This window comes from Primulina eburnea, chromosome 3 (assembly GCF_022965805.1).
Source record: "Primulina eburnea isolate SZY01 chromosome 3, ASM2296580v1, whole genome shotgun sequence".
Lineage (NCBI taxonomy): Eukaryota > Viridiplantae > Streptophyta > Magnoliopsida > Lamiales > Gesneriaceae > Primulina > Primulina eburnea.
In genome coordinates, this window is record NC_133103.1 from 3,807,381 (window position 1) to 3,820,391 (window position 13,011).

At 37.1% G+C, this 13,011-nt stretch overlaps 4 protein-coding genes across 8 annotated transcripts; 2 read left to right on the forward strand and 2 right to left on the reverse strand.

Annotated features, from left to right (window-relative positions):
- The first annotated feature begins 400 nt into the window (after positions 1–400).
- LOC140825459 (uncharacterized) lies at positions 401–4,669 on the forward strand. Its single transcript, XM_073187245.1, has 7 exons — positions 401–742; positions 1,673–1,891; positions 2,691–2,777; positions 2,957–3,103; positions 3,651–3,677; positions 3,768–3,863; positions 4,347–4,669. Exons 1-7 carry the CDS (start codon positions 503–505, stop codon positions 4,542–4,544), a joined length of 1,014 nt encoding a protein of 337 aa, XP_073043346.1. The 5' UTR covers positions 401–502; the 3' UTR covers positions 4,545–4,669.
- A 426-nt stretch (positions 4,670–5,095) lies between these two features.
- On the forward strand, positions 5,096–9,716 carry LOC140825460 (probable protein S-acyltransferase 17). 3 transcript variants are annotated; one of them, XM_073187247.1, is made up of 11 exons: positions 5,096–5,422; positions 5,550–5,643; positions 6,414–6,508; positions 6,583–6,750; positions 6,849–6,921; positions 7,025–7,077; positions 7,474–7,565; positions 7,660–7,712; positions 8,276–8,401; positions 9,157–9,433; positions 9,527–9,716. In XM_073187247.1, exons 1-10 carry the CDS (start codon positions 5,274–5,276, stop codon positions 9,430–9,432), a joined length of 1,179 nt encoding a protein of 392 aa, XP_073043348.1. In that variant the 5' UTR covers positions 5,096–5,273; the 3' UTR covers position 9,433; positions 9,527–9,716. The 3 variants fall into 3 exon arrangements, with proteins under 3 accessions (XP_073043348.1, XP_073043347.1, XP_073043349.1); XM_073187246.1 differs by having other exon boundaries at positions 9,157–9,716; XM_073187248.1 differs by lacking the exon at positions 9,527–9,716 and having other exon boundaries at positions 8,552–9,240.
- Positions 9,717–9,972: 256 nt separating this feature from the next.
- On the reverse strand, positions 9,973–10,836 carry LOC140825464 (uncharacterized). The gene is made up of 2 exons (XM_073187253.1): positions 10,739–10,836; positions 9,973–10,523 (listed from the first exon to the last, which is right to left on the reverse strand). Exons 1-2 carry the CDS (start codon positions 10,826–10,828, stop codon positions 10,080–10,082), a joined length of 534 nt encoding a protein of 177 aa, XP_073043354.1. The 5' UTR covers positions 10,829–10,836; the 3' UTR covers positions 9,973–10,079.
- Positions 10,837–11,331: 495 nt separating this feature from the next.
- Positions 11,332–12,969, reverse strand: LOC140825463 (uncharacterized). Of its 3 annotated transcripts, none has more exons than XM_073187251.1 (4): positions 12,805–12,969; positions 12,299–12,490; positions 12,106–12,201; positions 11,332–12,021 (listed from the first exon to the last, which is right to left on the reverse strand). In XM_073187251.1, exons 2-4 carry the CDS (start codon positions 12,401–12,403, stop codon positions 11,359–11,361), a joined length of 864 nt encoding a protein of 287 aa, XP_073043352.1. In that variant the 5' UTR covers positions 12,404–12,490; positions 12,805–12,969; the 3' UTR covers positions 11,332–11,358. The 3 variants fall into 3 exon arrangements, with proteins under 3 accessions (XP_073043352.1, XP_073043353.1, XP_073043351.1); XM_073187252.1 differs by having other exon boundaries at positions 12,299–12,493; XM_073187250.1 differs by having other exon boundaries at positions 12,299–12,435; positions 12,805–12,968.
- Between the last annotated feature and the right edge of the window lie 42 nt (positions 12,970–13,011).

A 13,011-nucleotide genomic window follows, 5' to 3' on the forward strand; every position in this document is an offset into this window, starting at 1 on the left:
ACAGCAAATATCTAAATTTGGAGATTTACATAAAACACTCTCTCTCAATTATAAAACAAGAAGAAATCGACCCATGTGAAACTCTTCTTTGTTCTTTCTAATACAGAAAACACAAAATTGAACTTCATGTAAACCTCTCCCTCTCAATTATTTTTTTTAAAAAAAAATCAATCTCGATCATTGTGAAACTCCCCTTCTCAATTATTATAATAATGAAGAGTTACTACTCGCATTTATTTATTTTGCATTTAAAGAAAGATGTGTTTGCTGATAATTATGATTAAAAAAGCATCCCTTTTCTCTAATTTTCTAGTATTTTTACAAAATTAAATCACATGTATTTTGGGATCCAAAATAATATAAAAAAGACTTGTTTTTTAATATTCTATAACATTGGGAGTGAAATGCAAAAGAGGATAATTCGGGGGATTCTGGAGAACTTTCTGTTCTTCTCATAGATTATCCACTGAAAGATGGAAATAATCTATCATTTGTTTAAAAAATGGCGAGTCGTGTTATGGTGTATTGCCATGGAAATGGAGCAATCTACAAATATTCCACTGGACAGCGTACAGTTGCGAGTGCATTGGAGCAGCCGCCGGCTACCGGGAGGTTGAGGTGGCCGGAGTTGGAGGAATTGGATAATGAGTTGAGCAAAGGAAATGAAAGGGCTGCCTTGAATATCGTCAAGCTTTTGAAGGACAAGCCTGGGGGCCTCCGCGGCTTCGGTTCCGCTCGCCAGGTGCATGCAATATGGCCTTTTATTGGATCTCTGGCCTTTTATTTGATCTCAACACCCTTTAGTCTGATGTTCGATTAATCTTCCTCGTGAGTGACAAGTTGGGTGACCTGACCTACATTGTGAGTACTTTTGATCGGGTAGGATCAGCCGAGATGCCAAGTCTCTCCCTGCCTGGCCACACACCTTTTCCACTCGGGCAGTATCATTCAAATCTGTTTTACCCGGCCAAGAATATGAACCCGAGCACGTATAGTGCTTTGATATACTTCCCGGATTACTTCTTTATCCGGGTTCGCTTCCACCCGGTCTTCGCTTGGTTTGTCAGGTCCAACTCTAGACTGATCCCGCGTCTTCTCCCGGGTCCAAAGATGACCTGGTCCTTTCCAGGGCATCACCATGTGCGATTGTTGATTTTGATTATCGGGTAGAATTGTTTCCTTCCATTGTTTCATGAACTTTTCATGCATGGAACCGTAAATTTATCTAGTGAAGTTTGAATCTGAATTTAGTTCGAATTGTTAGATGGGAGTCAATGGCTTAGAATCTTTTTCATGATTTGATGGAAGCTTACTCAATTGAACCAACCAGGCTCTGTTCCGGAAACTGATCAGCATAGTCGCAAAAATCATTTTTTTGAAATGAGACGAGTTAATTTTCACCTTAACTTTGTTTTACTGTCTTAGCAGCGATTAGATAAAACAGTCAAGTTTTTATTTATGAAAATAATTATTCAGTAGAGTCTCCAAGGTCTAATATCTGAGGATTAAGATCTTAATCTAGTTATCATGATAAAGATCAAATTTCATGTTTGCATTCATGAATATTTGGTAATTTTTTAATTTGTCAATTTTCTTGACTTATCTTCCGAGTTTTGAATCTCTCCTTCCATCTTGAACATTTGCTTAAACTGATGAAATAGACTCATTGCAGATACCCCAAAGGCTCTACACTCTGGACGAATTAAAACTGAATGGAATCGAAACTGTCTCTCTGTTATCACCAGTCGATACCACATTGGGTTCTATAGAGAGAATTGTGCAGGCTGCTACTCTAGTGGGAGGAATATCTGCTTGGAATGTATTTGAATTAAACCCTCAACAGATCCTTTTCTTGTCTCTGGGCTTGTTATTTCTTTGGACTTTGGATGGGGTATGCTTACCTTTTTACGAGTCACCTCACTTGTGACTCTGCTCATACTGCAATATATACACATCACTTATGACTTCAACATTCACATACATGTAACTCTGTTTTTGATATTTGAATTCACAGAACAACCTGCATTTCAAAATTTTAACGCAACAAAGTAGGAAATTATGTTCATGGCATGGCGCGTGAGTTGGGTTTTAAATGGATATTTGTACCTAACCTTTTGAAGCACACTTACAATGTTTAGCTCTAAAAACAGGAGAAGTTTGTTGCGTGAATGAAAAGCAACACAGATGGGTAAAATGTGAAACTTTCGATTTGTTGCTAAAGGTCAAGCTAATTTCTTGAAAGGGAAAAAAATAGCATGTTGCGAATAAACACTTATTTTGTTCCATAATAATGTAGTTTCTTTACACTTTGTGCCAAAGCCCAAAACCCTGGCAGTCTAGGGATCCTTTACACGGTATGAAGTTCATTCCAAATGGTTCTGGTTCTTATGAATAAGAGTGTGATTTATATTCAGCCATTTTCATCAAGCAGTAATCAGCCTCGTCAATTGTGCAGTAATTCTTTTTTTTTTTTCATATATAGATTTTATCCACTGGCATTCCTTTAGTATTTTACAAAGTTGCTGGCATGACAAGTCCCAACGATGTGAGCTCATATATGTGAACCACGGGCATCCTTTGGTTTTCTATGTGTCTGGCATGTATGCATGTATCCTGTTTTATGAGGTCACTACCGCACACTTTTATGGCCTTCATATGATTACTATCTGCTTCAAAGTGATTATGCCTAGGTTTATTTCAATGGAGGGGTCAGTTTCTTGGTTCTTGATACCCTTGGCCATTTGTTCAGTCAAAAGTACCATAATAGGGTTGTTCAAGTAAGTTTTCTATAGCTCTGTCCCTCTCTCTCTCTATATATATATGTGTGTGTGTAGATATTTAAATAGATATATATTTATTAGTACAAGTGTTCTTGCATTACTGACAAACTAGATCTCAGGCCACCCCGCTGTTCCTCGAAATATAATTAATATTGATTCTCTGTTGTATGTCATAGCATGAGGCTGGCCATTTCTTAATTGCTTATTTGCTTGGAATTCTGCCAAGGGGGTATACATTAACCAGTTTGGAAGCTCTAAAGAAGGAAGGATCTCTTAACGTTCAAGCAGGGACTGCTTTTGTGGACTTCGAATTTCTTGAAGAAGTATGTTTTCTTCTGACATTTCTACAGTTGATTTGCTTTTCATGTGCTGCCACTTCTTTCGCAGTGATTGTAAATGGATCTAAGGATGATGAGATAGTGTGCAAGTTAATTCAGTTTTCGGCTTTTGTATTTCGCTTGTAAATGTCAAGGTTCCCATTCTTTGATCGATTTTTTATTGGATTGTTTCTGCCGTCACCGTTGTATAATTTCAGAAAGCCTTCAAGGAAGAGCGACAAATTTCTTTTACTAATATTGCAATCGCTGTACCTTAATTTCCAATCCTATGGTGAAGGTATCCCATCAATCACTGATAACTCAAGATTCTACAAATAATGTATTGACGAGTTATTGAATTTTACCATATGGACTCTTTCTTGTGGACTTAAGTTTCTTTGGACACTTCTTCTGGGAGAATCGTTGACTGAAGTCCATGTCCAAGTCATGGTTTGTGTAAAGGAATAGTGGTGTTTCGTTGCACCCGCCCTTAGGTAGTGCATGCATTTGATGCTTATCCTTCGCTTACGGGAGTAATTGTTTTGTATTTCAGGTGAACAAAGGAAAAGTATCTGCCACAGTATGTATTGTTTACATTTTGCCAGTTAATGGTATTGTTTTTACTATTTGCCTATGTAACTCAAATAACTGTTGATAATCATCTTTTCAGACACTGGACAAGTTCTCGTGTATAGCACTAGCTGGCTTGGCAACTGAGTATCTTCTTTTTGGTTGTTCAGAAGGAGGTCTTGCGGATATTAACACGGTTCTGTGGCTCTCTCCTCATTTATGTTCATCAAAACGCTCTTCTTTCTTGACATCCTTGATACTCATCTTGAATTATGAAAAAATTAGATGTTTATACAAATCTTCAAAAGTAAATCTACAGGAATCTATGAAATTTTTTTAGAACTCTATGAGATCTATAAAAGCCGCTAGAGATCTGTAACTACAGAATTCTATTATTTTTAAAAAGTCAAATTTTCTTCAAAGTAAATCCGTTGGAAATAAAATTTATTTCACCTCTACTTTATGCGTGGATCAAACACATTCCAGTAGGGCAATGACATTTTCTTGTTCCAGCGCATTCCTTATTGATGTCGAATGCCATATGCCAAGTTAGTATAATCAATGTTTTTGAGCGAAAATTGGAAATTGTTCAATGAAGGAGGTTGTATAGCTGTTTTCTGGGCAAATGGTCTCTGCAGTACTAACAGCAATTCTCATTCATGACATTTTTGGTCAACAGCTGGACAAGTTACTTAAAAGCTTAGGCTTTACGCAGAAGAAATCTGATGGTCAAGTGAGATGGGCAGTGCTGAACACTGTCCTCACGTTGCGTCGCCATGAAAAAGCTCGATCGGTGCTCGCAAATGCTATGTCTCAGGGAAGATCTGTGGGATATTGTATAGACATCATTGAGAAAACAATAGATGATGATATTTGATTTATAGAAAATTCAATTTCATGTATCTACTTGTTTTATGAGAAAGAATCCATGTATCGTTTGGTCCTATGTATCGTGGCTGTGGGTTGACAAATTGGTAGTTTATAAATTGTTTAATTTGCATTTTTTAATCTCAATCTTGCTTATCTTGTTCCTTGTCTGGTCTTGCGTGTGGAAAGCACGAGTCTCGCCTTTGATGTGTTATCATAAAAAATTAGAAAAATTATATAACTCGATTTTATTTTATTAAAAAAAAATGAGTTCATATCTTATTAGAAAATTTTCGGATTCAATTATTTTGAAAAATCCTCTCAATTTAGTTTATATTGATCTTGTATATTAAAATGTTATGCTGATATGTAGTTTTTATGTAATATCTAGATATTATATTAAAGATTTTCTAATATTTTATTAAAGTATAATAATTTAATTATTCTAAAATTTATGATTATTTTTAAAATTAGAAAAGAGTAAACAAATGTTACATTTAAATTTGGATATGTTATAAAGTTATAATAATAATGATAATAATATATTAAAAATTTGAAGATGAGTCATAGGTTTGAAACGACAGATGATTGGCTATGCAAACTGTTAAAGTCAAAATCTTTGTTGTCTTCATTCGCAACACAATTTAACCATTCAATTTCGTTTTCATGTTCATTTTCCCTCGAACCCGTAATTTACACAATCTCGAAGCTGTGTTAATCGATATTGCAGCTGAATTTGATGGATGTTCTGTGGCTGCTGGTGTGCCATGGCCTGTTGACAGCTTTAGTTTTAGTATCATTCTTCTGCGGGCAGTGGCCAATTTTCCAAGGCACCTTCATTCAGCGCATCTATTTTTTCATTACCTTCGGCGCCTATGATTATCTCCGGTAGTGTCCTTGGCGGGTTTTATTTTTATATTATATAATTTATGGGAAATTGTGTGATGATACCCTTTTGCGTATGATGGTTTTTTTGTTTCTGAGTTGATTTATTTTGATTTTTTTGGTGGAACAGTCGTTTTATCCATTTCGCGTGCGGGTCTCGTGGCAGCAATGCCATGCTCTCCGTTGAGTATTATTGTTGCGATCGCCCTAACCCCATTTTACAGGTGATTTTGTGGTAACTTAATCCTTCAATGATGACGATCTGTTCTTTTTCGGGTTTTTCAGATTGGTATTTGATGTTCTATTTTTCTAAGCTAACATGGCTTAACTTTAATTCGATTTTTGAACAAATTCGAACGTTTGAGACATCCCTGAACTACTTTCTTTATTCACCTTTGTTAAATGTCCCACGTCGGTTAGATAATTAACCTTTGAGTGGTATATATGGAATTGGACAATCCTCCCCCCTTGAGCTAGCTTTTGGGGTTGAGTTAGGTCCAAGTTCCAATCTTTATATGGTATCAGAGCCCAGGTTTCACCGTTATGTGTTGGACTGCCTATAATTAGGCCATCTGTTCTGCCCACAATTGGGTCATTTGTAAACTCCACGCTCCAGATGATCATTACTGAGCGTGAGAGGGGGGTGTGTTAAATGTCCCACATCGGTTAGATAATTAACCTTTGAGTGATATATATGGAATTGGACAATCCTCCCCCCTTGAGCTAGCTTTTGGGGTTGAGTTAGGTCCAAGTTCCAATCTTTACAACCTTACTTGTTTAAGCCGAACTGTACTCATGGCTTCAGCGAATCTTTCAAATTCAAGTTAGGCTGTTAATATTGTCAATATCCTTTTGAGTGATATCATGAGAACATTCTTTGTTTATTGGATAATTGCGTGTAGTGGGTGATCACGAGATTGAGTTGGCCCGTTCTTTCCAAAATTACATATTTGCGTTAACAAGTTTGACTGACCTGTTTATAACCTGTGTGCAGTTGATATATTTTCTAATAATTGGGGCAACTTATTATTTCATTGCAAATTCATCCTTCAGCTACTTTCCTGGGTATTACTTGAGTGGAGTGCACAGGTAATAATGCTTGCTATTTATGTACTAACGAATCTATAATTTTCGCTTCTGTGTAAAAGTATTTATAATTTCAGGTACACGAGCTTCTTGGCAGTTGGTGTGGGTATTCTCCTATTTCTATTGACTAGCTTTTCTGATCCAGGGACAGTGAGTTATGCTAATGTCTCTCAGTATATTTCTGCTTATCCTTATGACAACATTATCTTCTCAGAGAAAGAATGCTCTACCTGCAAGATTCCAAAGTAAGTTTATTGTTCTAGCTATTGAATATCATGAACTTGTCCCAAAAATTTGCTGATTAAACACTGGGATACAAATTATTTTGTTGTTACTTACTCAGGCCTGCTAGGTCGAAGCACTGCAGCATATGCAATCGTTGTGTTGCTAGGTTCGACCATCATTGTGGTTGGATGGTTTGTTCACTACCTTTTTCTTGCATGTATAGTTAACTTTGAAATGTGCAATTCTCTGAAACTCTACCCTTCCCTATATTTTTTCATTTTTGTCATTTTTCAGAATACTTGCATTGGAGAGAGGAACACTGGATACTTTATGGCTTTTATTCTATGGTAAGTAATGATCTTTAAGAAGTTTCCTTGTATGAACAACACAATTATATTCAGTTTTTGCTGCAGCGTCCTTGCATTTATGCCACTATGAATGTCCACACTTTTCCTTCGATTTTTTTTAATATTTTAGGATGTGCAGAACTTTCCATTTGTCTGTTTTCCTTGGATCAGATATCTTGTGCATTGTCAGAAAGAAAGAAACAATGATGTCATGTGGAGTTGATGATTTGTATTAAATTACACTTACACATGTAGAACATCATCAGGATGAGAATGCTATGCTAGACTAATTTAAGAGGAAAGCAGTAGCAGTTCTTGGATGATCAAATTATTGGACTTTTTTCAGTCCAATTTTGGCTCTGGTTCTGCCTTGAGTAATTCTCAATGCGTATGCAGGCATTTCCTCATCTGTATATATGGAGTCGTTGTACTCGCATTGATTCTCGCTGGAAGGCTGAAGGAGCTGAAAGTTATCTATATCTTAACAGGTATTATTGGTGCCTTCCCAAATTTGTCTTCCTCAGTTGAAGATGTATCTTTAATGGCTGAAATGATCTCTCTCTCTTTCACTCGGTGCTGCAGCTTATTATGGCATTGAAAATTCTTTTAGAAGTTTGGCTCCACATGTTGTACAGGTTAGTGTATTTCTTTTGATTCTTAGCGCAGAACATTGCGTTTTATGGGTTTCCTAGAGTGATCCATGCCAACCTCCAAAAATTCACCAATGAACTAAGCTTTTTGTCCAACCTTTTATTTAATAATATCATTATTTCAAATATGATTATTAATATCAGCAGTTCACTGAAAATTGTGATTGTCATTGAACATTTTCTTTGATATTAACTTGTTTTGATACTGGCTATAGACACGTGGAAATGCCCAAAATAGTATACTTCTTCTGAAACACAAAGTTAACGTGAATTTAAATATGCATCAGGTGGGGTCAAAAGTTGCACGACTGACTTTTATTTGAAGCTCACCGCCACATTATCAGGAACTAAATGGAGAGCTTTTTGTCCATTATCTTTTTAGATGATTTCTAAATTGTTAATTTTTGGGAATGACCATCCTTTCCTGAAAGATAGATGGATGTACGCCACGTAGAAACTTGATTCATAACTATTGTATCTTGGTTTTTTTTGGTCAAGTGTGCTCATCCTGTAATGGCTTCTGACATTAGGTCTCTTTCCTTTTATAGTGGTTGCTGAGCTCCTACAACACGCAGATACTTATTATGATGTTTCTGGCCATAGTTTCGCTGCTGTTAGCTGGTTTCTGCATGTATCATGCGAAACTTTGTCTCACAAATACTACCACAAATGAGGTAGAACTCTTTCACGTTTCTTTTAGATATAATTGGCTATTAGACTTTGCAGTGTGCAATAAATGGATGCAACCCCTATTTTTTGTTCATTAGGAACATTCTGGCAATTTCATGTGGATTATATTTAGAATCTTGATTGAATTAATGCAGCTGCCGAATATCGCTTGCTGTTCGTGTCTACTTGCACCGAAAAAGTTTTAGGATTCTTGTGCCTCCCTCCTTTTGTCCAGACCTGCAAAACCCTCCCCGGTATTAGCAATTGCATCCACGGGTTTTCAGAAATGCTACCATTTTCAAAAAATTTATTTCCTGCCTGCTAACTTTCTTTCAAAAAAATCATTGACTAGAAATACTTTTTACACCAAAAGATTCTAATTATTATTCTTTTTTCTATTTTCCTTTTCCTCTTTCCTTTTCCTTTTCCTTCCCCTCCTCCAAGCCAGTGCTGCAGCTGTTGGGTTTGGGAGAGAGGGCCGGGTTTGAGTTTGTGAGAGGTACAAGAAAGAAGAATTTAAACAAAGAAAGTGGAGGCAGAAAAATTGTAATTACAACATAGTTTTTCAAAGAGACGGTGGAAGGGAGGCTAGAATGATAACTTTAGACTCATATGTATAACATTTTTAAACCTCGAGGGAGGTGAATGCAATGATAAATTTAGTTTCGCCAGTTTCAATAAATACCAAAAAACTAATTCCAATGGGAGTTGGGAAGCAAAAAATTGGAAAATGGAAGTGATGAATGCTGTTGAACTGCAGAGTTTCAAATGGCAAGATCACCTGCATTGGCAGAGGAAGGTAAATGAGGCCAAGGCTAGTGCAGAAGCTTTAAAAGCTAGTTTAGGTGGATTAAATCAAGAGAGGAAGACTCAAGAGAGTAAATGGATAGCATTCTTTAGAAGATCGCGTTTAGAAGACCTTGAAGTTGTTAAAAATAACATATATGACAGAGGATTTCTCAACAATATTGGTGAAGTTCTCTATCCCCTTTCAACTAGGCGGTCGTTTGGGCTTAACAAGCCAAAATCAGGATAAGGTGACGTTTACAGTTCCTTCATTTTTTATCTTGACTCGTGCTAGATGGCATCGCATTATGAAGTGATTTGAATTTTAATTCGTGGTGGTGCAGAAAGATGATTAGGCCCTGAGTTACATGGTTTAAATTATTTGTCCATATGTATACTGCAAGAGACGTGCTTACGTTCATTCTTGTAACAGAAGCTGTGTGATTATATTTCTCTTATGTTAATCTTCGAGGATTTCTGGACAATTGTTGACACTGACAATGATTTTTCTGATTCACTCTATAGCCTTATTTATTCCTGTATTGAATTTTTTAAACGACTACAGACATAGAAGGAGAGACATCTCCATGTCTTTGCTATCCATAAAATTCTCCACTTTTATTTGATATATGTGCTTCTGGTATACTCTGGGGCAGAGCTGGTTAGAGACGATTATTTTTCCTCATCTGATTTTTTTTAAAAAAAAATTAATTTACTATGTTCAAAATATAATTTTTTTACCTATCAAATCCACTTTTTGATATTTGGGAAATCTTGTTATGTCAATAATACAAACTAGTGTCTGCCTGAAGCGAGAAAAGTGGTTGCTTACCTCAAATGAAAACAGAAGTTACAAATTTATCCCCTAAAATTCTACAAGGAACGCTAAAAGATGCATCAATCAAGGTAAAATTTAATGTCAATGCCATTGTCAATGAGGGGCTGAACTGCTCTGATCTTCCCATCAAACTTGTCACTCTCCCTAGGAGTATACGATGCTGTGTATACATCAACTTCTCTTGCTCTATCAGCCAAATTCCGTCCTATAGCCAAACACACAGGTATCTCTGATCGCGGTTTAAGCACATCCTTCATATCATTCGAATTTGTACCGGACACAGCAACTTGATTGCACGTTATCCTGTGGGTAACTGAAGCAGATACGATGCATTTTAAAATGAAGATATCCAGGGTAAATGGCTCCATGAAAGCAACAGTCCGTTGCTTGAAAGATATGTGCTTGGTTGGATTCATGGACTTCTTCCCCTTTTGGTAAGTATATGTCAAGGTTATTATCATCGAGAAAATCTTCAACACCAAAGAAGCTTCTGCAAGGGAAGGCTGTGACAAATGGGATAAACAAAATTTTTTGGCCCCCGTCATCTCATTGTCATGACAAAATGTTAAACGGACACGTTGTTCATGAATGAACATTTGATGTATCTGAGCAAAGGGAGGAAAATCACACTCACGAACACCTGGTTCGTACATGAAAATTCACACTATTCTATCCAGTTCCTGAAATTCTGATGATAATTAATGAACCATAATGTTACCTGACCACTGTCAAAACCATTCAATTGTGCACACATGATAAAGGCCAAATTCCACCTCTTCCCTTTGTATGATCGCATAACTTGCGGCATATAAGTCTCAGCATCTCAATTGTGCACACATGATAAAGGCCAAATTCCACCTCTTCCCTTTGTATGATCGCATAACTTGCGGCATATAAGTCTCAGCATCATAAAACACTACCAAAAAAAATAAAGATTTTAAAACCCTTTGGAAAGTCGCCGCGATCCATTTGCTACGGTTTTTGAATTAGCGACGGTTGGGCTGTAAGGCTAAAACCGTCGCAACGGTATTTAAAACCGTCGCAAATTAGCGACGGTGTTTAAAAAATAAGTCACTAATCAGCGACGGTTTAGAGCAAAATTGTCGCTAATTCTATAATTTTTTAAATTTATTTAAAAAATATTTATTTTTTAAAATTATTTGTACACATTTATAAGTAATCTCCTCGACTAATCTAAAATAATATTTTTTTCAAATTTGTAAATAATATAAACCATTCGATAAAATAAGCGAACAACAATATTAAATTATGTCCTAAATACAAAAAACAAATAGTTCATAAGTGTCAATAAATACATATGTAAATGTAATAAAAGAACTAAGGAGACCGAGTCTCATCATCATCGTCGTATGCGTCGTTGTTATCGCCATCACCGTCGTTGTGACCAAAGTCCTGTGATGGTGGGATGTGCTCAGACAAGTACATCAGACCCTTGCCTGAACCTCGACGATGTGATGATCCAGTTGCGTATGGATCATCAAAATGTGATGACCCTGCTAAAGCGCGTCCTCTGCTAGATGAGCCTCGACCATACAGAACTCGTCGGGATGCATGTGGGTGCGGATGCGGCTGTTGGTGCGGTAATCCAGCGACGAGTTGACGTACTTGGTCCTCCAGAATCGTCATCCTATCCTTCAACGAGGCATTCTCATGTTGGGTCGCCTTTAGAGCGGTCTGTGTCGCCTCCAGGTCGATACGGAGATGTTCATTAACTCTTTTCTGTGTCTCCCACTCCTCTCGCATCCTCTCCATATCCTGCGACCCTCTGCTCGAACTGCTCGAACCTCCACGTGGACGTCGAGCCATCTGATCCGGATAGAATGTGGAGGCCATGGAACCACATCCATAGATTCGTCCCTTTTTCGGTCCACCAACGACCATGCTGAACATCCTGTTCACCTCTTCCGAACTAGGCTGGCTAGGAATTGTCCCATTGTCGAGAGGTGTCAAAGACTCGATCACGCAAGTCTGCGTAGCTTGCTGTTTCAGAAAAAAAGATATTTAAAATCAATATTTCGCAACACATTTTAAATTTATGTAATTATAATTAAACATAATACTCACATCGACAAGTGGTGAATCGTCGAGCGATCTGTCGTCGTGTAGATGTGTCTGAACATATAACTCCAACGACGTAGGATCTCTAACATGTTGTTCTGGCTGCATTATTAATTCGATTTTATGTAATTAGAAACGATAAAATCATATATTTTCATAATAACCACAATATTTAATAATGAAATATTAACATACTTACCGATTTCTGGCTAAGTCCGCTGCAAGTCTTCGAGCCAGTAACGTGCTTCGTAGTCCCAGTCTCAGGTCCTGCTGGCTCGCTATTCCCGTTTTCATTGTTGTCCATTGTAGAATTTTGTCTGGAGCTTTAGATTTCGCCTAGCATAGAATACTAAGTTATTTCACTGGTCCACCCATTACCCAAATTCACAACCTTCTGCCAAAAAAATAAACAAACTTGCAACCTTTGTTGTGAATCACTGAACTCAAGCACAACAATAAGCATCAAATTCTTGAGCTAAAATGGATTGATAAAACGAAAATGACTTCTCCAGTAATCAAGGCACATCTAATAAAAGCAGAATAAAAAAACGCCTCAAGCATTGATTCGAACAGGTTGCGTGCATTCAAATTTTACTCTCCGTCTGCTCCAGAGCACCCCCCCCCCCCCCCCCCCCCGTCAAGTGAACTTCCTTTAAACGAACCCGTAACACAAAACTATCAAAGTTAGCCGAAAAAGAGGTGTACCTGTGGTTGATCAATGTACCAGTTCTCCCTCCTCTCTGTGAACGAAACAGATGAATAGTAGTAGTGTTCATGGAAATGCAAATTGTTCTAGTTCACATTTTTTTTGAAGTCTTCGAGACTCGGCCCATTATCAATCCAGATTTATAAACTTATTCACAGTGATACACTATTTTTTTAAAGAAAATATGTTTTTTTTAATAATAAAAA